This window comes from Chaetodon auriga, chromosome 11 (assembly GCF_051107435.1).
Source record: "Chaetodon auriga isolate fChaAug3 chromosome 11, fChaAug3.hap1, whole genome shotgun sequence".
Taxonomy (NCBI): Eukaryota; Metazoa; Chordata; class Actinopteri; order Chaetodontiformes; family Chaetodontidae; genus Chaetodon; species Chaetodon auriga.
Genome location: NC_135084.1, coordinates 2,616,344 through 2,641,958, shown reverse-complemented (window position 1 = coordinate 2,641,958; position 25,615 = coordinate 2,616,344). Strand labels below are relative to the sequence as shown.

The 25,615-nt window shown below is 41.4% G+C and overlaps 2 protein-coding genes across 2 annotated transcripts; both read right to left on the bottom strand.

The window, feature by feature from the left end:
- Positions 1-472: 472 nt before the first annotated feature.
- sdhaf4 (succinate dehydrogenase complex assembly factor 4) lies at positions 473-2,742 on the bottom strand. The gene is made up of 3 exons (XM_076743994.1): positions 2,561-2,742; positions 2,317-2,430; positions 473-1,377 (listed from the first exon to the last, which is right to left on the bottom strand). The coding sequence occupies exons 1-3, from the start codon at positions 2,643-2,645 to the stop codon at positions 1,268-1,270; spliced, it is 309 nt and encodes a 102-aa protein (XP_076600109.1). The 5' UTR covers positions 2,646-2,742; the 3' UTR covers positions 473-1,267.
- Positions 2,743-9,337: 6,595 nt separating this feature from the next.
- On the bottom strand, positions 9,338-13,299 carry tlx1 (T cell leukemia homeobox 1). Its single transcript, XM_076743657.1, has 3 exons — positions 12,846-13,299; positions 11,222-11,459; positions 9,338-9,548 (listed from the first exon to the last, which is right to left on the bottom strand). The coding sequence occupies exons 1-3, from the start codon at positions 13,297-13,299 to the stop codon at positions 9,338-9,340; spliced, it is 903 nt and encodes a 300-aa protein (XP_076599772.1).
- Positions 13,300-25,615: the final 12,316 nt, after the last annotated feature.

Below are 25,615 nucleotides of genomic sequence, written 5' to 3'. Positions count from 1 at the left end.
CACCTTGAAATGTTGATTGTGCTTTGATGTTGTTGTGGTTGATGCATAAGGAGTCACATCAGTCTCTTCATTAATGAATGCACACGAAAGGATTCACAAGCAGTAAACAATGGCAAAGCACACACATTATGCTGCAGCGCTAAGAGAAAGGCTGGACAGAAACATGTAACCATGCAGCCTACTGCAATGTCTGTGCAGTTTGCAGAATAAGGAATAATAATTCCCAGAGGGAATTCCATTTGGAATGACCAAAGACACACTGCATGAAACAATGCAATTATTAGGAGGAAAACTGATTTAGGCTATTCTGAAAGGAAACACCCAAACACTGTCACTGTTTTCAGATGACTTCTTCTAACTTCTTTGTATCGATCAGTTCATTTGGGTTTGGGTTTTTTTTTGGAGGTAGAGCTCTCTGTCTGATTCATAGAGTTGTAATACGTGCTGAAAATAAATGGATCAACACACTTACTGGACTTGTACATAGAATCTTTCATTTTATTGATCTTAACATTCATACTTGAGGACAGAACACGGTCAGCTTGCAGGACCAGCACTCAGAACCGTGTCTCACGCTCACCTGCAACAAAACACCATCAATGTGCAAACATGTCTTGGACCTTCACATACTGACATGACTATTGATGACATTTTGTTATTTGAGCATGAACCCATGAACAAACATTAACAGTCAGGATACACTTACAACCCCAATTCCAAAAAAGCTGGGACGGCGTGTAAAACATACAGAAAAACAGAATGCAACTGTTTACAAGCGAACTGTGTTTACAGACAAAGGTTTACGAAGTGTTTCTGAGCCCGTGTAGTAACATCCTTTATACAATCATGTGTTCACGTCGTGGTGAACAGTCTTTTGTTGCCCCTGTTCCAACTTGTCTCAAACATGCTGCTGCATCAAATTCAGAATAAACGGATATTTACAAAAATCAATGAATTGTTGATGAAGTCAAACATTAAACACATCATCTGTGGGCTGTTTATGTCAAAAAGAACTAGCAAGTGATCCCATTCTGTTTTGGTTTAAACCATGTCACAAACCAAGGAAAAACTAGCTTCTTTTGCTAATTGATTTGTCCAAATATATGCTGATAATTCTCTTTTTGTTCCCTGTAAGCATTAATACAGTCACAGTCATCACCAGTTTGTGTCTTTGCCTTCTTCTCACCTTCTGATCAGACACTCAGACTTTTGAGTGTACAGCAAAAAGAACTGATGTTTAAAAAAATGCCACTTCATGGCTAATGAACTAGAAGTCGACACAACGGCCCTTTCTCTCCCAGTCTCCGTAGCGGGTGGGCTCTGGACCCCGAGGACCCCCCTTCTCCTTGGTTTCAGGGTTCACATCATCAGGGAACTCTAAAGGACAACGACAGAATGGGTCAGTTTGAAAAACGCTGCGTTAGTTCAGGTGATTTTCTTCCACAACTGCTTTCCTTTCTTCAAAACACACGCTGACCAAGGTCAAGAATGAACGTTCACTGTCAGTTTAACTGTACTGTCACTCTGAAGGCTGCAGGCTGTACTGTCAATGAATTGAGACTTTCTAATATACACTGTATAAATGGAGTGGATAAATATTAGAAACACATCTCTGTATCACGACAGCATCTAAAACAGTTAGAGCAAAAACTGAACATTAGAACCTTCATAAAGGTCTTACTGAGTGTGTTAACTGTCAGAGTGATCAGTTCATGTTCATCCATGAGACACTGTGAGCCTCGTGTGTTTCTTAGACCCCCAGTCAGCTCGGTTGATCAATATGACAACACATACAAGTGATTTAACTCAGGGTTTAAGTGGCTCTCAGTGTCAAACACAGACTCCAGAGCTATTCACAGGATGACCGAAACAGACAGAGTGAAAAACGAGGTCGACAAAGCTGAACAACGACAAACACAGGACTATGAAATGGATGCATTTAGCTTTCCACCAACACAAGAAGTGACAGATTCACTGACAGCCCTTTCATCTTTTTTTCTGTCAGTGCCAACAGGCAGCAGTGGAATCACTAGAAATAAATCTGTCTGCCTGAGTCATGATTACATGTTCAGAGACAAAGAGAGATGCAGACTGGTGCTCAACATGATCGCTTGTTTTTATTATTGTTAGAATAAAAATAACTTTACTTTTCATTTAGAAGATAATATATCGCCCACAGGTAGTCTGTGCATCCCTAATACGGCCTGGAATTACACTTCTCTGACAGACTTCATTCTAGATGAACTGATGAGTCAGCAGAGGTTCTGTCGGTGGTTATAATAGCACACCACACATTTCTTCCATCATCACTCTCACTTTGCAGGACGTCCTTGTGCTTCTCCTCGGAGCTGTCAAAGCGACCCTGCGGGGTTTTGGCTTTCTTCAGCGGCTCCTTGTCCTTCACCGCCCCGCTGGCCGCCCGAGAACACCCTGAAGAAGACACAAGGAACACCGCCAGGCCGTTCAGAGCGCACCGTCTGCGGTCAGGCAGCTATGAAGCCACGCAGCACCAGACGTATGAAGCATGAACACACACACAAACACACGCACACACTCTGACCTGTGAAGACACAACCTGCGGCTGGACTCTTGGACAGCGGGACGACGTATCTGCTGGTCGACGCACAGAAGCGCAGAAGAGACATGTCTGTAGCTGAGGACAGAAGACAGCAACACAACGACTTTCCTCCCACTGTGCTCGGACGTTTACACAACTCGATTGTTGATGTTTGTCGCGCTTCGTTTACGCAATTCTCATCATCATCTGGCGACGGAAAATGGCGACAGCCCAGTGCAGTGTCTATTTGACGCCAGTAGGGGGAGGCAAAGCACCGGATATCAGATGTACAACGATCAATGGTGAGTTTTCTGCATTATCGGCTTCACCAGCAGAACTCTATTCATTAGCTTATAGATTCATGTGTAGAAACTCTGCATGTTCTGGTGATCTCAAGCACTTGTGTTGAAGATAGTGATGTTGTTCATTTAAAAAATGCCTGATGCCCAAACACTAATACTTTACCCTATTTTATATGTTTCCTCTTTGAAAGACCAGTTTGCTTGAAGGTAGCTCAGTTCGATAATTCCTGCTGGAGTGATAACAGTGACTTTCAGATAAGACCTATCTACTGTGAGCAGGGCCACAGCCAGGAACAGGTTGTTAGCAGTCATGTGATGTTAAATTAAAACGGCAATGGATAAGATGGGGGAAAGTTCTTGCTGGGCTGGTTTAGATGAAATTCGAGAGAAAGGTATAATCAGAAAATCAGAACATATGTTGGATGTGACCTTTACATGATGAAGAGGAGTGATTTTTCAACGGAAGTGAAAGGATAATAAAGGATTGTTAGTATTCTTCACCTGGCTTGGTTACAAAATGACCAACCAGTAAACGTTATCATTTTCACAGACCTTTCTTTAAAGTTACCGTGTGTAAGGATTGGCCACCCGTTGAAGGTTCCTCCAAACAAATAGGGGCAGCATATCACCAGTGTAGCCGCTAATTGCTTTTCACCCTATTCTTTACACTCTCTGTAGCTATCTTTGGCTGCCATTAGTGAGTCAGCTCAGTTAGCCGTGCAGCTAGCAGCCCTATTAGCTGACTGGAGTCTGCTCTGACCGAGGGCTCAGAGCAACGGGGGATTGTTGGCACTGTGGAAAATGGCTCAGCAGCACCTCAGGGAACACAACTGGATCAGAACCAAACAAGACCAACGAAGAAAACCAAACCTCCAAGACCGAAGGAGGACAGTTTGACAACAAACAATAGAGCTGAGGTGACTCTCAGCAGCTCTGACCAGGACCGTCCTGACATGAGGGTCAAAAAGTGAGAGGAAGGTCAGTCATCACCAGGGTGGAAAAGCAGCATCTAGAGCCACAATATTTCCACATCTAACTCAGAGAATCAAACCAGAATTGGTGATTGTTATAACAGTGGAAAGACAAGAGTTTTATTTTGTTTGTGCTGAGTTTGAATGAAGTGTGTTTTACCCTGAGTTAACTTGCTAATTAAGCTGGTCTTAGTTTAGTAACAGAGAAACCTGAATTCAGAGGGTGGACAGTTGTATTGACAGTTGTGTTTAATAAGGACAATAGGTGTCAGAATATTTCCTTTCTTGACATTTTTTGAGCTTATTTTGGTGATTTCTTTTCTTACTAAAAAAGCATGGCGTGCATGTGAAGGGGTGTAAACTTTCTTTTCACTCGTCTCCCAGCTGAACCCTCAGTGGGCTTTACTATCAGACTATCACCTCTTGAGGTACAAAGTGGTATTACAAGACAGGGCAGGCTGACACTAGCTGGTTAGCATGCTAACTTCAGTAAATATCTCTGCAACACAAAAAACAAACAAAGATTTCTTCAAGTTCTGTTGATATTGTTAACTCATTTAAAAAAAAAACAACAACAACTTTAAAACCAAAATTATGGCCACGTCTCACACACTGTGCCTTTAACAGCGACTATGAATGATACTTTTTGAGAGAATAGTTCAGCAGGAACCATACTTACAGCATGTTAAGATGGACATCAGTGTGGTGTCTGTGTAACTATGGAGGTGGAGTCAGGATGTGGTTAGCCTACCTGAGCATGAAGACTGGAAATCATCCTGGCAGACCTTTCACAGCACCCGGTTTCCACCAAATCTGCAGGTTAAACCTGGTAACAGCTTTCTAAAACCACATGCCCCCAAATGTTCAGGCTGTAGTTGTAGCTACGGTCCTGACTTTAACATCAGCATTTAAAGAGGCCTGAAATGATCTGAATTCACACAACTACAGCAATGATAGAGAACACAGCATTCATCTTGTGCATTTTAAAATGCATCAGTTAGGCAGTGAATGTGTCATACTGTTCATACTGTTCCTACAGGTCTGAACTGACCTGAATCCTGCATTCTGCTCTTATAGCCTCAGAAAGCACACTGAATTACCTCTGCTATCACAATACAGATGGAGTTCAGAATGAACAGGGAATTATTTTATAGTATTCACAAGACTTGTTGATTTATTGAAAACTAGAGGCCGAGCAACTTCTGTAATGTGGTTTGCTGAGCTGCTGTGAAAGTTGTGAAGTTCAGTTTATTTTGTCACACAGTATACATTAGACTTACTCTACAGAATGTTTGGGTGTCCATATGCTTTTGGTTATTTAATCCAGTGATTCTCAACTGGTGGTTTTCAGTGGGTGGTGGGCCGTTGCCTGGCCAGAAAAAAATGCCAAGAAAAAATTCTCTGCTTTTATTTTGAAGGGGAGTGCCGTCTATTCGTGTCGCGGCTTGTCATTAAGGTGTGATGGTGGGAAGCAAGACCAGTCGAGAACCTCTGATATAATCATATAAAAACCCCAAGTCCCCAAGAACAGCACTGATTTTGGTGAAGTGGCCACTTTCGATACTGCAGAACAAGTGAAGAAAAAAAAAAAATCAAAGAAACACTTGATATAGTACAGATAAATGTATTTTTATGAGTGTCACAAACATGGTGAAATGAGTCTTTGCATCATGAGAAGCCCATGGGAAGCTGCTTGAGATGAGGTTTTTTTCAGGCTGCTTTTGTGCTTTAGCCCAAGTGTTAATCTGGAGTCACTTGTGTTTGTGGATATATTGTAGTCTAAATGGCCGTGTGGACACCTGAACCTTCCAGCGGTATGTGTTCAACATGTGATTCCAACACCATGGTCATTAATGTGCTGCTGTAACAGCCTCACTCTTTTGGTTTCAGGCTTTCCACCACATGTTGAACCTGGCTGCAGGAATTTGCTCTCATTCAGCCACAAGAGCGTTAATGAGACAATGATGTTGGGTGATGAAGCCTGGCTCACAGTCAGAGTTACAGTCCATCCCAAAGGTGCTGGATGAGGCTGAGGTCAGGGCTCAGTGCAGGCCAGGCAAGCTGGCAAAAGCATTTCTCGATGACCCTGGTTTGTTGAAGGGGCATGCAGGAAAGAGACAACCACAAAGTGGAAGAAAACTAAAACATCGTTGGATGATGGAGCATTAAGATTTCTCTTCAGTGGAGCCAAGGGGCCCAAAAAAGATCCAGACCAAATGTACTGAAATTCTTGTGGACCGGACAGAACAGGAGGTGTGTTTTTATGGTTATCGGGTGTGTGTCAAATAAAGAGGAAGGAAGGACTGAAAAAAGAATAACTGCGTGGACTGTGTTTTTCTAAACCAGCTTTATCAGCTCTGGTGACCATTTTTTCTCCCAAGGGTAAAATCGTGTGTGTGTGTGTGTGTGTGTGTGTGTGTGTTTGTGAGAGGAATTCCAGGAGGTTTCCAGTGACTCAGTGCAGATATTTTTGAGTGGATGATGAAATTCTCCTTTACATTCCTCTTCAACCTTTTAGAAAGCAGTCCTGGAGAATATCACATCACACACTACCCTCAGACACACACGCTTACTCTTACACACACACACACACACACACAGTGCCAAACAGCTGGCTCAGCACGTACTGCAGACTCCAACACACACCCCCACATTCTAGGAGCAAAAATACATTTATCATATCATATCATATAAAGATATGCATTAAAATCTGCACATATGTTTGTGTAAAGTGCGACGTCTTGTGAAAAGGAAATGAAGAAACAGGAGAGTGTTTTGTTTACAGCATTCTTCCTTCTGAAAAAGAAACTGAAAAAATAAAGAAGAAAAACAAAAACCAAACATTGTTGCGTACTAAAGTCAGATCAGAAGCTGAACGATGGTCATGAGACTTTCGTACAGCCTCCACAGTTTGTGCACAGACCCCCTCCTCATATCTGGGACTCTCCTGCAGAATGACCTGTTTCTTGTCATCTTCTCCACATGGCAACTGCCAATGGAATTTCACTTTTTCAGCCACCTGCACTCTGGAGAATGGTTTATGATGAATGGACTGACCACTTGAAACAGATGATTGAAAGACTGTAATGGGGAAACACAACATACAAGAATTTCAGTAAATTGGGCAGTATTTGTGAAAAATTAGCTAAAAAATGCAGTTTTACTCCATTTCAGTACAAGCAAACACAACCTTTCTGCAGTAGGATACATTAGAGCACGGCAAAGAGTCAAAGCAGGCCCACATCCATGACATCTCTTGAGGAGAGGTTTTTTTTGTATATACACTCGTCACCCATCATCCTTAAAATGTTAAAATGTCTCGGTTTGGAATTTGATTTCAAACTATCATTACAATTCAATTTATCTCATCATTTATTTGATTTATCATTGAGTTTTTCTTTTCTTGAATTAATAATGTCCTTTATGTGATTCGGTTTCATGTTTATTTCTTTATCATTCTTATTTGGGATTTTCTTGTTTCTTTTATTTTTCATGTTTAAAACGCTCACTTTGGGATTTGGTCCATGGCTGAATTAACCAGCAAACTGGCCCCTGAGCAAAACTGACCCGGTGTACCCCCATTAAACCATCACTCTGCTTTGCATCGTCAGGTTGCATGCTATCTAGCTCCAGGTTTGCTGTGTGCTAATCAAAATATAGGAACAAGTATTCACAAAATCTGCTGAAATATTTAAAGCGGTAAAAATTCAGAAAGAAAGCTTGAACAACCCACTATCTCTGCACAGCAGCAAACAGCAGGCAGACACACACTGGCTGGAGAACATAGTGGAGTAGTTGGTAGAGACCAAAAACAGAGCTAAAAGAGAGTGAATAGATCAAAAACAATGGAGGGAGCAAGAAACACCAGACTGACACAACTCTTTGCCTTTAAGGTTAAGTGACAAAATACATACAGGCCACACATGTAGCATCAAAATGGACATGAGTTAAAAATGTGTTTCGCTGAGCAAAGAAAAAGTAACAAATGGTTGGCAAAGATATTCATCATAAATAAATTTAGAATTAACTTGCATTATCAACTCTGCAGTGAAAAAAAATGAAATTCTGTGTCCAAAATATTGTCATCAGTATGAATAGAAAAACATTTTTTTGGCTGTTTTGAAGCATTTTTATACTCTTATGTATTATATGCACACACACACACACACACACACACACACACACACACACACACACTCCAGCACTCTCATTTATCACAGCAGTCTAAGTGTCAGTCACTCATTACAAACTCTGTGTTATTGACCAGACAACATGTGGTCTCTGCCAATAGCAACACATCTCCCTCTTATTGTTTCTGCTTCTGATCCAGCCTTCCAGGTGCGTTTGTTACATTAGAACCTCTCTCTCTCTCTCTCTCTCTCTCTCTCTCTCTCTCTCACACACACACACACACACACACACACACACACACAAATATAATGCAATGGCAGAGAAGAAAAAAAAGAGCGAGTAAACACCCGTGGACACAGGACAGGTCTCAGTCTTTGCAGCCTGGTCTCATGCCAAAGGGTGCCGGTCCATGAGAGGATACCGTGGTTGGTTTGAGATTGGTTAGTTTGTTTGATCTCAGCCTGGTGGTTTGAGATGCTCTACTTGCTTATACATACAGCACAGTGGTGAGAGAGGAACTGAAAATACCATTTGTAAAATGTTTATACATTAATAAAAAATAAGAGTCCAAAGAAATGTGAAATGTGGTAAACATTTAAAAAATGTGGTCGATGGTGGTCGTTGTTAAATGTAGCCACAAAGTGTCATTAAATGTTATTTTTAATCTGATGCTTATTGGCCTTAAGGCCCATTCATTCCTAAACTATAAAATGGATTAATACACAAATATTCTCAGTTTGTTGATGGAAATCCTCACAGTCCTTTTCGTTCTGTCAGGTAATGTGTCACATTATATCCATACAAAGGTGCTAAAACAAGTGCCCTGTTGTTCTGAAGCTGAGTAAAAACCATTAACATGGCGACAAACACAGACACTGATGACAGAGATGTACACATATCTTTTCAAATATGAAAATATGCTGTTTATGAAACATCTAGTCGTCATAGGCAAACTATAATACAACAACTGGTTACTGCCAGTCTGCCGTGGTCTCTGATGGGCTTTTTACAGAGCACATTGTTCATCACGATGCCCCTGAAATATTTCCAAAATGTCAGTCTGGTCTGTGCAGGTCTGAAGCATAGATTCAGCCCAGACGTCTGAAGGATCCAGATGTGGACCATGATTATATGGGAGTGGTGCTGAGGGACCCCATCTGAAGCATGTTTGTTGTTACTGCAGCACCAGTGGCAGTCTGTCTGACAGAGGGCGGGTGACAATGAGAGGAGATGACCTGATAATCGAGACCTATTAAACAGTTTCCTGCATCAGGCCTCCTCTGTACGGCCCTCCTCGGTGGGCTACAGCCCATGTCTCTGGCCTCCAAGTCAGTCGGTACCGGCACAGATACCCAGCTAGAGGACGTGTACTGGCTCTAATCGCAGGTCGACACGCTGCTGATCTTGGCGGTGTTTTCAGTCCAGGGCTGCAGGTTTTGCAGGGCGTAGAGAGAGCTGTTCTGCAGGCACAGCGGGTCCGGCGTAACCGGCTGGTTGATGCTCTTCTGGAAAGCCTCCTGCTGCAGCTGCATGAGGATCCTGTTGGCCTGCTGCCGCTCCGCCTCCCGCTCCTCCGCCGTCTGCCGCCTGCAACAAGGAAACACCGCGGAGTCGCTCACATGCACTCAGTGTATAACTTACGGCATATTTAATCTCAGTAACATTTACGTAGAGACGTAGAGTTTAGTGTATTTCTATAGCTGTAGTGCCATCATAGTTTTAAGGCATTTCCTGGCCAAACCACCCACCCTAGATGTAGATACAGCACAGCCACACATACAGCCACAGCACTGCGATCGTAAGGATTTCCTCCCGGTGAAATTGGCTAAATGTTTTTTTTTTTTTTCTTTTAATGTTGTTTTAATATTTTAGCCTTTATGAGACGGTACAGAATAAAAAGAGATAACGCGACATGCAGCAAAGGGCCTCAAGCTGGATTCGAACCCACGCCGCTGCGGTAAGGACAGAGCCCGGAGCGCGCGCTCTGCTTCGGCGTCAGAATAAAAACTGACCTCTGGAAAAAAAAAATCTGTGCGTTATTACAAAATCGAAAGCTTTGTTATTAATGTTGCCACGACACCAGATTTTAAAAATTTGACACAATACTACTATATAAAAAAAACAATACTCCATGTCTTTCGATGCCATGGCAACAAGAGAAAGGTTATAGGCACACAAAATAGGATAAGTTTTTCTCCTTTTAAAAATTAACAATCTGCACACAGTGCTGATCAAGGACAAGTCAGTGAACACATACGAACACATTTCAATAATGATAATAGTAATATCTGTGGACTAGTTGATTTTCTTTCCCGTCGTTTCATCTGTGCAGCTTTGACGTTTTGTCGGTCTCTCAGCTAATTTTTAAAAACGTGAAAAAAGAATTCCCTATTTGTTCATACCATTTTCTTTCCTGTCGAATTTACGATTATTATTTCTGCAATATACAGAAATATCCCGTTTCAATTATTTCTGAAATATTCTTAAATAATATGCTTAGATTAAATAGTAATAATGTATATGCAGAAATAACGCAAATTATGATTAAAAAAATAATAATGCTGCATTTCTGCAAAATGGAGAAATAATTCAGTATTTTAATGAAATGAGGTTTAATGAGTCTTTCCAGGCCCATAGGTTCTTGGTGTCCACAACTCTAGCGCATTATGTCCTTGGTTGTTTATGTCCATATTAAGATTTTTGTTAAATCATTTTGAAACTGAGGAAGACTCTCAAAAATCTAAAATTACAGTGATGAAATTGTCTTATTAATGCAACATGTCGGTTCCCTTCTATCAATGAATATTATTCATTATTGAAGGGAAATGTTCAGTTAAAGCTGGATATTTTACTAATGGAATAGGTATGTTGAATCCATTTCTAATTTGAAATGAATTTCTGCGACACGTCGAAAGCGGATATCTCTAAACACATTTGATTTCTGTAATGAAAACGTTGAGTTGATTTTATCCCTCAGCGTTTAATCTTCATATTGTGCTTCCATCTAGGCTGTGACATAATAGCCAATGGAAGCTATTTCCTCCTAGAGCCCTTTAAAAACCACTGGAAGACCCCTGACAGCCCTTAGGAACCAAATGGGCCTACAGCCCTCCAGAAAGAATGCAGGGCCTCTTTAATCGTTAGTGCCTCAAAATATACTCAAAAAATCACATCTGCTCTATGGATATAACAATCCAAACAAACAAACAAACAAACAAACAAACAAACAAAAAGTCTTGTGCATTAAAGCAGGATTTCACCTCCATTTGGTGCGTCTGTTTTGGAACCAGGTTTTGACCTGAGCGTCAGTCATCTTCAGGGCCTTGGCGAGCGCGGCCCGCTCAGCAGACGCCAGGTACTTCTGCCGGTGGAAGCGCTTCTCCAGCTCACAGATTTGGAGCCGAGTGAAGGACGTCCGGGGCTTCTTCTTCTTAGGAGGCGTCCGGTTCTGGTAGGGATGACCTACACGACGTGTTACAGTGAGGGGTGAGAGGGACACTGGACAGGACAGGACAGGACAGGACAGGGCAGGACAAGGCAGGACAGGACAGGGGGCAAGAGGACCGGACAGGAGAGGAAAGGACAGTACAAGTCAGGGCAGTACAGGACAGGACAGAAAGGGACAAGCAGACAATCAAAATGAAGTAGAAAGCGCTGACAGAGTCACAGCAGCATGCATTGTGCAAGATACGGCTCTCAATACAACACCTTCCAAACTGGAGCGTCCATATTTAAGATGAAAGTATTAAATGCATGGTGTTCCAATATTTGCAGCATACTGTCTTACCTAAGAAACGCACTGCATAATTATTCTCATTTTATACCATCACACTTTTTTAGATCTCTGTGTGAGTTTTCCATATATTTGCGTATTTTTTCTTATGCAAAAACAAAAGACCCTTTGCAGAACTTGCTTTTATGTATTTATAATTTAATCCATGGCAAGAGCTTTGGAGAACTGTTGATAAGATCTTCTTTCACAATCATCTATGATCCAACAAGTCCGCCAAGTCTTTAGTTGCAAAGGTGCTTTAGTTTGACATTCTATCAGGACAGTATAAGACGTTGAATGTGAATGTCTTTGGGTGTTTTCGTGGCGCAGGTAATGCAGCAGAAGAACTAAAGCGACCGGCCTGCAGGTCAAGCAGGTAAAGAAGGAGAGAGGAAGCCTGCAGCAGGGACAGCTTCAGAAAAGACAGATTCCACAGCTCTTTCTCCAACATTACTGACACATTCAAGAAATACCACGCGTCATTATAACATGTCCAACACCGTTAAAGAGGAGCCTGTACATTACAGCAGGAGTAAGAATAATACACAGAGGGGAGTACTTCAGTCCTCAGAGGCATCAATACGGCAACAGAAAAGCGTAGGAAATAACCTTTCTTACTCTTTCGCTTTTAAATTATCATTATCATTATTATTATTATTTTTCCATGTTTTTGAGTTTTCAAAAATGACATTTGAAATTTTGCGCCTGGCTCGGTTACCTCACACCAGTCCCCTTTTGATTTGGAAATTTTATTCAGTATCAACCTGGTGGATCGCTGGCGGCAAGATCTGAATACCGATTTAAAAACTGAGAAATCCTGAAATAAGTTGACATCAGGAAATAGTCCTTAAATGAGGCGTCTTTGTTGAGCTACCTCTGATAATTACTGACTGAATAATCATTTCTTGTCAGTCACTGATCAGTGATCGGCCTCCACACAGCAGTTTTTCACAACTTGATCACTGGAGCTTTTCTTTAAGCTGTTTGTTGTGTTAAATGTATTTGCTAAATGATTGGTGAGCCGATTTACAACAAATATGAAATATATTTCGTTTGTCCCTCGTATATTCTATTCTATTCTATTCTATTCTACTCTATCGCATGCCACCTACCTGTGAACCTGTCTTTGGTGTATCGGCGGTTGCTCTCCATCCAGGGAAATGTCAGCGTGCTCAGGTTGTTGAGGGTCCCGCTCACCGGCGGCACGGAGGCGTTTCCGCAGCTCAGAGGCCGGTGCGCGGGGACACGGATGACTCCGGCGGCGTTCACGTTAGTCCCGTTCGCGTTCACGCCCATGTTCATGTGATAAGCCCCGCCAAGGGAAGCCATCCCGCACGCGCTGGCGGTGCTGTTATATCCGGTGTTACTACACGTGAAGCCGCCGCCGTTCAGGCCGCTGCTCCCGCTGCTGTTGTAGGCCGCGTGGCCGTAGTCCGGCTCGTGCATCCTCGCGCCCAGCATGCAGCTCTGCTCCACGTTGCTGAGGATCTGATCGATGCCGAAGCTGATGGGCTCTACGTGCGTGTGCTGCTGCAGGTGCGCCCCCAGTATCCCTAAGTGATCCATGGCCTCCGCCCGCCCCCCGCTCCGGCGCGAGGACCAGAGGTTGCTCCACGCGCCGCTCCCTGGACTCTTCCGTCTGCTCTTCTTCTGCTCGAGCTCCGGTCGTTATCTAATGCGGGCGCACATGTGTGAGTATGTCTGTGTGCGCATGCAGGAGAGAGACTGCACTCCCCTCCCCGCGCGAGGACATCAATCAAACTGCCAAATAGACAGCGCGAGATTAAGACCCAATTTTCGGCCTGCAGACTCGATTGGCTAAAGACTGCGTGAGCTCTACGGAGACTTTATGGCACACTTCATAAAACACTGATTAACAGCTGGACAGGATCAATAACACAACTACACAGGGTTTCACCTGCGTCACGCTCACGTGGCCGCGCGCTAACGTGCTCAGGACCATTTAACAATATTATTTCATAGCGTGTATTTATGAAGCAGTTTGGACAAAAACCTGTTTTGCTGCTATTCGAGCGTCTCTGTCCGTCCCGCCGATGTTCGGCTTGTTGCCCCAGTGAGAATGTCTCGGCTATTGTACAATTTTGCGGCAGTTTGCTAACTCTTTTAAGGTTTTAACAGGTCATTTCTGACATTCTCAGCAGCCCAGCCCACTGACAGATTAAATCTAAGATTAACAGAGACACAGCCTGCACACTGTGCAGAAGGAGATAATCGTGCTCAATGACAGCAGCAACACATATTTCTCCACACAGATTCTATTTCGAATCAATTCTATTGAGCTCATGAGTTATTACAATGAAGCAATAATAGCCTGATGGAGCCAGTGGTGGATTGCCATAGGGCCGTCCAGATCAACTTTTTGTTTCGCCTGCTTGTCCTTATTGAGCATCTAGTGATCTAACATTCATTTTTTGTTCGATTTTTTTCGCTTTAAGAAACTTTAACATGCATTAAACGTTTACATCCACGTCTCCTATAATATTTTGATGACTACGCTGTAGTTTTTTGTAAAATATATTTGTGGGGAAAAAAAGTGAGTGTGCATCTGATAAGGCAGGAAGATTTGGGGAAATGTAGAGGAGCAGCAACAACTTCAGAGTTAAACTCCACAGTGACATGGAAAAATGAAACAGTCCGTCCATGAATTTAGCTCACTGTAAAGCTTCTAAATGGCAACATCTGGAGAATAAACGTCAGACAGTATCCACCTGAGCAAATACTTTTCATTTATTCCATATAAAAACACTCCCCTTTTATATCAAAAGCACAATTTATACAACTTCGTGTGTTTAGGTCCACGATGCAGAAATTTGGGAAGCTTAATAAATTGGCCTAATGGGTTAAAATTACATCGCATAAATCACAGAAAAAACATTGATGTTTAATGTAGGCTACTCATTTATTGTTATGGAGCTGGCGCCATTATTAATTCATGTTCAGAGTGATGACATTGCTGCAAACACTGATGCGTTTTCATTTGTTACTGTGGGAACACAACAGAATGCCGCTGGAATATTTCGCTGCATTGTTCAAAAGCACCCGAAAGCCCAGAGTTAAAGTGAAAGTTTAATAATACAAATAAACGATAAGTCATTATTTAGCAATAGGCTCCATTCATTAAAAATATTAATGAATCCGGAAATGATCAGTGACGATGCGGCGGGTGTAAATGAGGGGGATATTCATTGTATAATAACAAATGGCTGCAGCTTTGTTTAATCGTAGATCATAAATAACGAGCGGCGGTTCGCACGGCGCAGCCTCTATTAACGATATCTGCCGCTGCCGCTCCGAGACAAACAGAGCAACTCCACAACAATTAAATGAAAAATTAAACCATGTGGATCATTGATTTTCTCTCCTTCTAAAAGCCACTGGGACTTAATTACTTCACACGGGGCATTAAAGTATTAATATTTGATATGGTGTGAACGGCTCTCATTGGCCAGTTGACCGACATCAAATTTTAATGCAGGGGCAGCCTGTCCGCACCCTGAGCCGCTCCTATTCGTTTAAATGTGGACCAGTAATGAGTATTAGGAAGTGGAAAAAGCGGTTACATTACTTCCATGAAGCGCAGAGCTGGAGAAAACAGTGAACGCAGCACTGAGCCGAGTTTGACCGACAGCTGCTGTTAAACAGGCAGAAACATGTAAAATGGGTTTTATTTGGAACAAACACAGAAGAAACCTGTGTTACATAAGTTTAAAAACGCTTTAAGAGCAGTGTGATGATCGAAAGGTTTGATTCAGTGTATTTTGTAACAAACTGCTCTGAGGACAGTGATAAACAGAATTTTCACATTATCTCTTTTTTTAAGGCCAAATTATTTGTTAAAATTAACATTTTTGCAGTGTGAATCTGGACACAGAGACTTTGAGATTAGCAAGTGAAGCTCTGTCTGCCAGGAAACTGTGTGTGTGTGTGTGTGTGTGTGTGTGTGTGTGTGTGTGTAATGAAAGCTGTATTAATATGCAGGATCAGAGGCTATGGCAGGCCTGTACCCCTGACCATAACACTGGCAGTGGTATTTCAAACTCAATTATCGAGCGTCCATTTTCATCTCAGCGGTTCCAGTGTCCTTATGGGGTTTGTAAAAAAAGAATCCCCTCACATCAAGATGAGACACTTATTGATTTGTCGCCCTTTAAGCAGCAGAAAGTCCGCAGGCTGAATCAGAGGCTGAGGCTGCCACGGCCCATCAGAGACTCAGCCTAAACTCTGGTGCCACCAAATGACTGCAGCTCCTTCAGACATGCAGGCCTTTCTGTTAATCTGATAGCAATTCAACATGTCTGAATAAACACCATGGCCGCTTTTATGGAAAAGTCAATACAGTTTGGCTTTTAGGAGATGTAAACAACCTCTTGCAGCTCCCTGAATGGTTGCTGTAGACAACAAAAGTACATGTTTGCCTTTTATTAGGTCGATCTACAACAAACAGTGATGGACCAAGTATTCTGATCCTTTAGCCTACTTAGCCTAACTACAAGTCCACTACAAGTAAAAGGTTGACTTGACAACCAGAGGGTGGCCAGGTTCAAGTCCAGCATGGACCAGTCAGCTGTGTGGACTGGTAGCTGGAAAGGGGCCAGTTCACCTCCACCGCTGAACCCCTACCTGCTCGGGTGCCTGAGTATGTGGCCCCCTCCCCCGACAGACATTAGTCCATGCATAGATCCTCTTTGTTCATATGTGTGTTTCGGGTCTGTTTAAAATAACAACAGAGTGGAAAAATTTTGCTTCCCCTCGAGGGACTAATAAAGTTTGTCTTCGTTCCTCTATTCCATCTGATGTTTGTGGATTAATAGTACTGCAGCATTAATGTGTATGTTGCATTTTACTGTACATGTTTAAGGGTGAGCTCATTTGAGGTACTTTACATACGGTTGGCTAGTTTATTCTGTAGCAATGCATCATATTCTGTCAGATGATCGCATGTTTGGAGTGTTGCTCCTTTTCATCCTTCTGCCATTACATTTTCCAACTAATCCTAGAAGGTTTTTAAAAAGATTATTCATTTTAAGAAGTAGGAGAATTTTCTCAACCCACAAAAGAACACTGAATCCTTCAGTTTACAAGATGAGACAAACAAGACAAGCCTTTATTGATCGCCACCAGAGAAATTTAAAAAAAAAAAAAAAATCCATTTAAAATCACTATATTTGGAGATACATGGTTTTCACAGGGCAGGAAAGGTATGGCAAATTGTAATCTGAAAAGTAAGTAAAGGTGTCAGACAAATGTAGAGGAGTAAAAAGCACAAGCGGTGGAGCAGATGTATAAAGTTACATAAAATGGAAATAGATTGACTGAAGTAAAGCTTAATGTTCTGTTTCTGTTAATTCAACTCTGTGATCACTGGTGGCTGTAGCTTGTGTTGCTGTTAAACTTTATTTTGTTTCTAATATTTCATCTGCCCTTTAGGGTGAAAAAATACTAGAAACATCTCTTATTACCACAAGTGCAGCCTGCATAATTAACTTCATCACTTCTAAACAGTTTAATCAAAAACTGAATGTGAGATCTTTAAACAACTCCTCAAAAATAAAAGACAAAATAATGCATTTGTCATTGTGACTCATGAAGACTTTGATCTGCTTTGATGACTTTTCTGATGTGACAACATCCTTTACTAATCAATCAATTAGAAGAAAAAGAGTCATAGTGTTTCTAATCTGTCATTGCTGTGATTAACGTTTGCATATGTGTCTGCAAGGGTTACGTGGTCAGGGCGGAAAGTCTGGTCATCGGAAATGGAAAGGAGCTGCAGCCTCATTTGTAAAAGTCATACAAGTCATTTCTTTTGGGAGGGCAGTCTCTTTCTGAAGGTATTGCAGCACTGCTGTATTTGACTGCATTAGTTTTAGCTAGACATATGTAGATAGCTTGAGATCATGTCAAGATATCACAGCATCTACATTCATGTTGACACCAGAGAAGGTTGCAGTAATCTAACATGAACAGCAAGAATCATTTCAGAAGAATCTCCACTTTGAAGCAATCACTGAGAGAGAAATGCATCAGGGTGGAGGTAGAGGCACCAGCTTCTTCAATGCAAAGCAGCCATGAGACGTGATTGATTGATTGGTTGGTTGGTTGGTTGGTTGGTTGATTGAAAGTCACTGTGGGAAACAGGTAGAAAGCAGAAACAGGAAGTTGACAGACAACACTTCAACACCACATCCCCTGGAATGAAGATTGCATGTATAAATAATGTAAAACTGTATAAAATGAGAGAAGGCTGAAGTGACAAGACATTACCATCTAGCATTAAATGCTTCAAGAACTTCTTAAGAACAAAATGTGATTTATTTAGGACAACCAAAGAGCTCTTTAATTTCACTGTATTTACATCATTTGAATACCATAATTAGTTAGCAGTTAGCAGACAGTGAATGGCAATAGTAGCATATTTGGAAGTACTGCAGCAATTGGACTTGTATGTGTTGAGATACTGCCATCATCTGAACCCAGCCTCTATCAGCGTCTCTTCTCAATGCAGGATGAACACTCCCTAACTGCAGGCCACATGGGGACATTTGACTCTGGGGAGTAGTTTAATATCACTCTCACTCATTAGGCATTAATAAAATGACCATGGACTAAAATGAGAATGAGTGAAATGAAGTGGGCTATTTCCATCATGTATATTCAGCCACTGTAGTTAGCTTCCTGTCTGCATGTAATGATTTGGGGTTCAGGCAAATGTTTTTTATTTTATGACAACATATGAATAACTATAACGCTGCTGTTGGTCCTGTGCTACCTGTCTCCATAGGTAGTTTGTCTAATTTATAAAATTACAAATCACACAACACATAATCAAGTGTTCACAAAGTGGTGAACCTCGCTCCATCCTCGCTTGTGAACGACTGAGTCTTTCCAGGATGCCCCTTTCATAACCAATCATGATACTATCACCTGTTTCCAATGAACCTGTTTACCTGTGGAATGTTCCAAACAGGTCTTTTTGGAGACTTCCACAACATTCCCAGTCTTTGTTGCTCTTGTACCAACTTTTATGAAACATGTTGCTGCATCAAATTCAGAGGTCCAACATTAAATATAGTCTTTGCAGTATATTCAGTTGAATATATGTCAGAGGGGATTAATGATCACATTCTGTTTTACTTATGTACAGCAGCCCAACCTTTTTGGAATCAGGGATGCGCACCTTTTTTAACACTGAAGCTGAGGTAATCTCATTATCATTACAATGCTTGGCCTACTGTAACCTATACCTGGTCTAATAATAACTATATGATTTTTATGCAGGTTACAGGTTGTCTGTCAACACTGGTAAACCAGTGTTCACTTTCAGTACATGCACACAGCAACGAAGAATCAGAAAGCCACAACATAAACCTACACAGGTGATGCACTAACTATGGACACCAACCTGACTTTATAACTTAATGAGTCATAAACCATGGAAACAGCAAGCGTGTCCAAGCCCTGCTCATCACTCTTTAGTGTCCTCTGGAATCAGTTTCTGTTGTCATCTGTGCTACTTTCAGCATGTTTCTGTATTGCTAATTCATGTGCAAGAGCAGAGCAGCAGCTGGATGTAGTGGTGGTTAAAACACCTGCTTGGGCAGTAGGAGTGTTGGGTCCAGTGCCAGCTGGAGCACAGCTTATGTAAATTGAGTTTGTAAGTCGGGAACATGCAGTGTGATTTATGATTAGTAAGATTTTGCCTCATGTCCAGTGGATTTCTGCAGTCATGTACTACACCTGCCCAGATGCTGTGATGTGGCAATGTAGCCTCAACTGCAGTGGCCAACAAAGGCAAATGTGCTACAACGGCCCATTAAGAGAAACATGCTGCAGTCTCATAAACAAGGCCAATTCAAAAGGCATTCAAAACAAACACAACAGAAACGTGCTGCCACTAAAACAGCATGCGACAGAATGCCAAAGGAAATACATTAACAGCAAACACATTGCTAATACAGAAATAATACAAAGTCTAAAACACACAAAGCCCAAAAACAAATGCATCAGAAAAACACTGCGTATCCAGTCAACACAATGGAAGTTCTCCAGGCCAACCAGGGGAGCACAAAGTTCAACAGCCTGAGCTTTTTGACTCGAGAGAGAGAGAGAGACCAGCCCTGCCCCTGGTGACAGCGGTCACCGCCCCCAGTCCTCGCCACGCCCCTTATAGTGGCAACAGGCTCCTCAAATAAGTTCCCCACATCTTACTGTAAAGTGTGATCTGGTGGCTGTTGTGGGGCTCCGTGTCGATACATATTGTATATAATACATACAAGACATAAATGTCGTGAAAGATATTCAGTTAAGTTTCCCTTTGAAGAAAAAATGAAATTTGCTCATTGCTGAATATTACATGTATAAACATCGTAAACAGGCCAAATATCATCAAATGTTTCTTCTTTCCAACACTTCTTTTACTCTGGAAAGCCGACTAGAGCTGGCATGTTCCGTCTGCAGCATGACCCTTACTGATGTGGACTTTTGTTGGGGCCTGGCTGAATTGAGAGGGAACCTCAAGCTGCTGGACTTTGCGACTGACAGAAGTTAATTAAAACTTCCTCTGAAATAATAGTTTGAGGTACTGAGACGCAGAGATAAGTGAGTGATCATCCTGTTTGTTTAGTAACACAGGGAAACGGCAACCATTGAAGGGAACCTGTGCTGAATGGACTCCATGAGCCCCACGGCATCTCTGTTTCCCCTCAGGGGGAAACACATATACACACATACGTAGTCATGTTGTAGACTTCCTTACATAGAAGTACACACTGTCAGGGAAACAGGCTGTTGTAGTTGTCTGCTACAGGCCATCAGTTTGCATTTGTCAGACTTCACCCTGCTTTGGTGTCACATTAGTGAGAAATGTGAGAAGGCAAAGACTCCTTAGTTTGTCTCAAGCACTTTCCAGTGCTTTGGACAAGTGGGAATAGACACTCTTGAGGGGTTTGCAATTGATTTTCTTGCCACCAACATGTGAAACAATCCTTGACATAACAAGTAATACCCTCTAAATCCTGAAGCACTCATCAACAAATAGTTTAAATGTAGCCTTTTCTATTGTTGCTATGATGCTTTCTATGCACTCTGCTGTCACTGAAACCATGTAGCTAGCATGCTGTCCGAATCAAAGGCTGTGTCCGAAATCACTCTCTCACTCACTGCTCCCTGCTCACTTCCCAGGGATTTCTAAGACTATATAATGAGCTCATTAGCAAAATGATAAAGCATGTGGGTGCTCAGGTCTTTTTCTCTGCGCTGTTAATTTCATCATTACTGTCACTCTATTAAAACATGCCAGATTAAAGTTGGCCGGTGTTATGTGAAATACATGATATTATGTAACCGGTGGACTCCAGGGTTGTCTGCGTTGTGTTGTGACGAAGAGGTACAAACCATGGATATCTCTGGGGGCGGTCTCCGTTTATTTTTGGCAGCTGACAGCAAGAGGTAAAAAACGAAATCCTCTGTCAATTACAGCCATACAACTCGAGCCCCTTCACAAACTAAGTGACACAGGAATTTGTTAGAATGTTATACAACAAGTTTAGGCTGAAAAATGAACTTAAAAAAATAGCTTAACAGTGCTAAAACACCAACGTTACACTGATGCTTACCTCTCCCATGGAGTACAACAGCAAAAGGGGAGAGGTAAAGCGGGAGACACCCCTTTATAAGAGGGGCACCCCCAAAGGTGAACGTAGGGGTACAGAAACTGAGTATTAAACGTTCCTCATATTGACTATGGAGGCCTAAGTGTGTCAGGTAATAACAACAGAAACAAATTTTGTGTAATTATAATGCTTAATATTACAGCTGTACATCTGGCTCCTTTACACATATTACTGCTGTATAAATGACCCTGTTACAATTATACACTATATATCTTATTATATGGGCTTTTTTCCCCCAAAATTGATCAATACAAAGTACTTGATGGTGGCCTATGTTGTCATATGCTGCTCTGCTCACATCAAAAAAATTTTCAGGCCACAACTTATGGATTTGTCTCATGCCTGTCAATCTAGACATACACTGTAAAAGAAATACTTCTTAATAATACTCGATACAGCTTTTAGGGCTGTGTGGAAATGCAATATTAATCTGACTTTGTTTGTCCTCATGGTCATTCAAATAGAGACGTGCTGCTCTTGCTACACTAGCAAGATGTTATCAACTTGTGAACAAATGAAGATGATGCTACCTTTTACATTTCTACTTACAATAGATGCAGACATCATTTCTTTCTCAGTGTCGTGAACAATGACTCTCACATAGTGTCAGACTACATCCCTGGGCACAATTTTGTTTTCTCATCGCATACAGTAAACACTGTTGACACAGTGTTATCAGTCTTAATATTCTTATTCACAGGGTGAACAACCATCTCAGTGACCTCTGACTAAACCCCCACTTCTCCAGACACACAGTAGCCCATCTCTTTCACATCCTGACCCAGAGGTTCCAGTGTTCCTGTTTTCAATGGCAAATGGAAATTCTGTCATCTCAAGAGCTTTTGGCATCACACGTTCCTCAGTGAGGGATGTCATCCACAGGGTTGCTAACAAAATAATCAGGCTCAAAAACAGGGTCATCTGCTTTTCATCACATGCTGAGCTTCAAAGAACTGGTGCTGGATTTGAGTGTCTAGCTGGGTCTGCCAGGGTTGTGGGCAGTATTGATGGCCATGGTATGGTCATATAAGAATCAAGTCCCCAAATGCAGATGCTCAGCGGTACCTCAACAGATAATTGTTTCAGTCTCCTCAGATGCAAGCAGTGTGTGACCACCAGTGGCAATTTCTGAACATTTGGTTAGCCAAGCTGAGTCCATGATTGGAGAGTTAGACTGTATCCACCTGAAGACAATTGTATTCTATGGGATGGTGGATATCCCTGTATGTCATCACACTCACAACACTACAGGGAACCAGTGAGAAGTGTGGTTTCAACAAAGTTCAACAGACACCATGCTAAGGGCCATTCTGTGGTAATAAGGGCATTTGACATCATGAAGACCAGATGGTGATGACATTTTCAAAGCTCTGCAGTGCACCCTGCTTTTGCAGTGAAGGTCAGTGCTGTGCCTCAGAGATGGACACACGCACAGGTGACGGAGATGGTCAGCTACAGGGAGACATGCAGTGTGGGGAACAGCTGCACGGCGACATCACTGCTGCTCTATCAGCACCAGACCACACTCCTCCAGCTCTTCATGACCATGATTATTATTAAAGAGACACATTGAAGTCAAAACTCATTCACACATTCAGTTTTTTGGTTCAATTGTCATTCCATATGAATAGTTTTAGTTTCTATTGCTTAATAGTTTCTATCCAATTCAAATAAATAGTGTTTAATTGACAACATACTATAGCCTGTGATCTCTAACTTCTGCATAACATTGTCTAACCCTCTTGGAAATTTAGGAAATGTTGATATGTTAGAATTAGTTTTGTAGATCATTCTATTGCTCAGTAGTATCAATAGTGATTAACAATACAGCCTTTGATCTGTAACCTCTTCATAACATTATATAACCAATTAGCAAGTTCACGAAATATTGATATGAATAATTATTATCAAAATCTTGAAAACAGTTATGATTATTTTCAACAAATGTTATTCTTTTTCTAATTCTTTTTCAAAAATTCATGGAAACATTTTTTCCATTTTCTCAACAATGTTTTTTCATAAATTTAACCCCGGCCTCTCCTCTACCTTCTCTAGCAGTTCCAGAGTGGCATCACGTCGTTGTCTTTGGGTGGGCCTGGCTCCTCTGACACTGACACACTCGCTGGCTCTGGAGTCTGACCCTCTGGAAGGGTTCTCTCCTCAGGCTGAGGCAATGAGGTATGGTGGCTGAATAGATGGCCTGCCATATCCAAGTCTCATCCAAGAAAGAGAGCCACTTCCGTGTTCCAGCAGTGGGCTCCCTGATTCAGTGCCACGCCCGGTCAGTGGTGTCCTGAGCTATATTTGTAGTGCACAAAGCATGTCGTGTTCATTTCGGATGCTAAAAACAGCAAAGAAAATACTCCAAAAGAACAGTAATTGTGATCTTTCATCTCTACTTCCATTCACAAGGACTAAAGTTAAACATCTGGCTGCTGACACAAAACATTTGCCAGAGAAGAGAGGGTTCCTCGCTCTCCTCAGGTGAACATTTCCCTGAAGAGATTAAAATAAATTGAAAATCGATATTTCTCTGGTGTTCATGTGACATTCCATGGTAATTTCGGTACTTACGCATTAAAAAAACTTGTAGTTTAAATAGTTTGAACTATTGCTCCCAATGCCAATTACTGTACAGAAGGGTCTGAGTCACCAGCTGTGATTTGCGCTGCATTTACATTAAATTCACAGTGAATTACCTGGCTCATTCCATTTCAAATTGCCACTAGTTGGCTGTAATCTGAATCCAAATGTGACTTTCTCTGTGAACTATGGTGTTTCATATCCTGTGATGTATATTTCTAAGAATATGTGGCTGAGGATAGGCTATTTTTTTCAAATTCAAATGAGCTATATTGGGCATGACAGATCAGAAACGCCAAAGCAGTACAGAGAATTATTAACATTGACAGATGATTAGTAATACATATACGGTAACATGCAAATATCAGCCATCATGTAAACCTCTTGTTTGGACAGGAATCTTTTTAATGTCATGTGGAAAATAAGCCAGACAAGGTAAAACTTCCTGTTGTAGTAGGTGGTCTTTATTTTGTATTAATGTGCCTTTATGCTGTCAGTAAACTGCCTATCAAACTCTCTGACCTCCATAGGCACATTTTTATGTGTTGTCCCCTCAAAGTATTGTGGTTTTTATGGAATAATATCAACATCATGTACAGACACAAAAGACTATATTTTTTATTTTTTTTATTTATTTTTTATTTATGAATTAAGGACACTTTGGTGTGTCTGTGTTGAGAAATATTGAAGATATCATTAAAAGAAAACTTCAGCATGGACAGCAATCACCACTGGGACACTCCAGGAAGTGCTCAGACTTTGAAGCCAACGTAATTTGTTAAAATCTTAGTTTTTTGTCGACAGAACATCATCAAACTGGTACATAATATAGACAAATAACAGGAAGAATGCAGGAAGAAAAGAATAGGCAGGAAATATATCATGAGGAAGTGTAAGAATCTCACAATTTTACAGCTCTTATTGTGAAACTGACACATTTTGCACTGTGAATAAATGTGGCTATTACACATTTTGATGAGACATTGGGTTGCGGTGGACTGTTTCAAACGGGTGTTTTTTGAACATTCCACAGCTGTCCCAGTCTTCTGTAGCTCGTGTCCCAACTTTGAAACTTAAAAATCATTAAAGCTGATGAAACATTAAATATACTGTCTTTGCACTATTTTCAATTGAGTATATGTCAAACAGAATTTTCTGTTTTATTTTTGTTCCATGCAGCAGTCCAGCTTTTTTGGACTCAGGGTTGTAAAGTGAATGAAAAGATTGCTGTTTTAACTTTCAAAGCTACATACTGTATAACTGGTGATGGATGCATTTACTGATTCTGTTTACTATGTTTCCAACAGATCACCTGTGGTCATTTGGTGATACCTCAGGTTTTCCAAGTGTTTTTCCTCTTAGAAATACAGCCTTTTGTGATCATATGTGTCAAGAGTTTCATTTCAATCTTTCCCAGAAACAAGTATTGATTCACAGTTATCGATAGCAGATAATAGAATCTGAATTACTATTATCATTACATTTAGCTCTGCCATGACAACTAGAAGCAATGAGCAATAACTGTCTCTCTCTCTCTCTCTCTCTCTCTCTCTCTCTCTCTCTCTCTTTTGCTTTTGTATAAATCTCAGAAGAAACTCTTTGCTAAC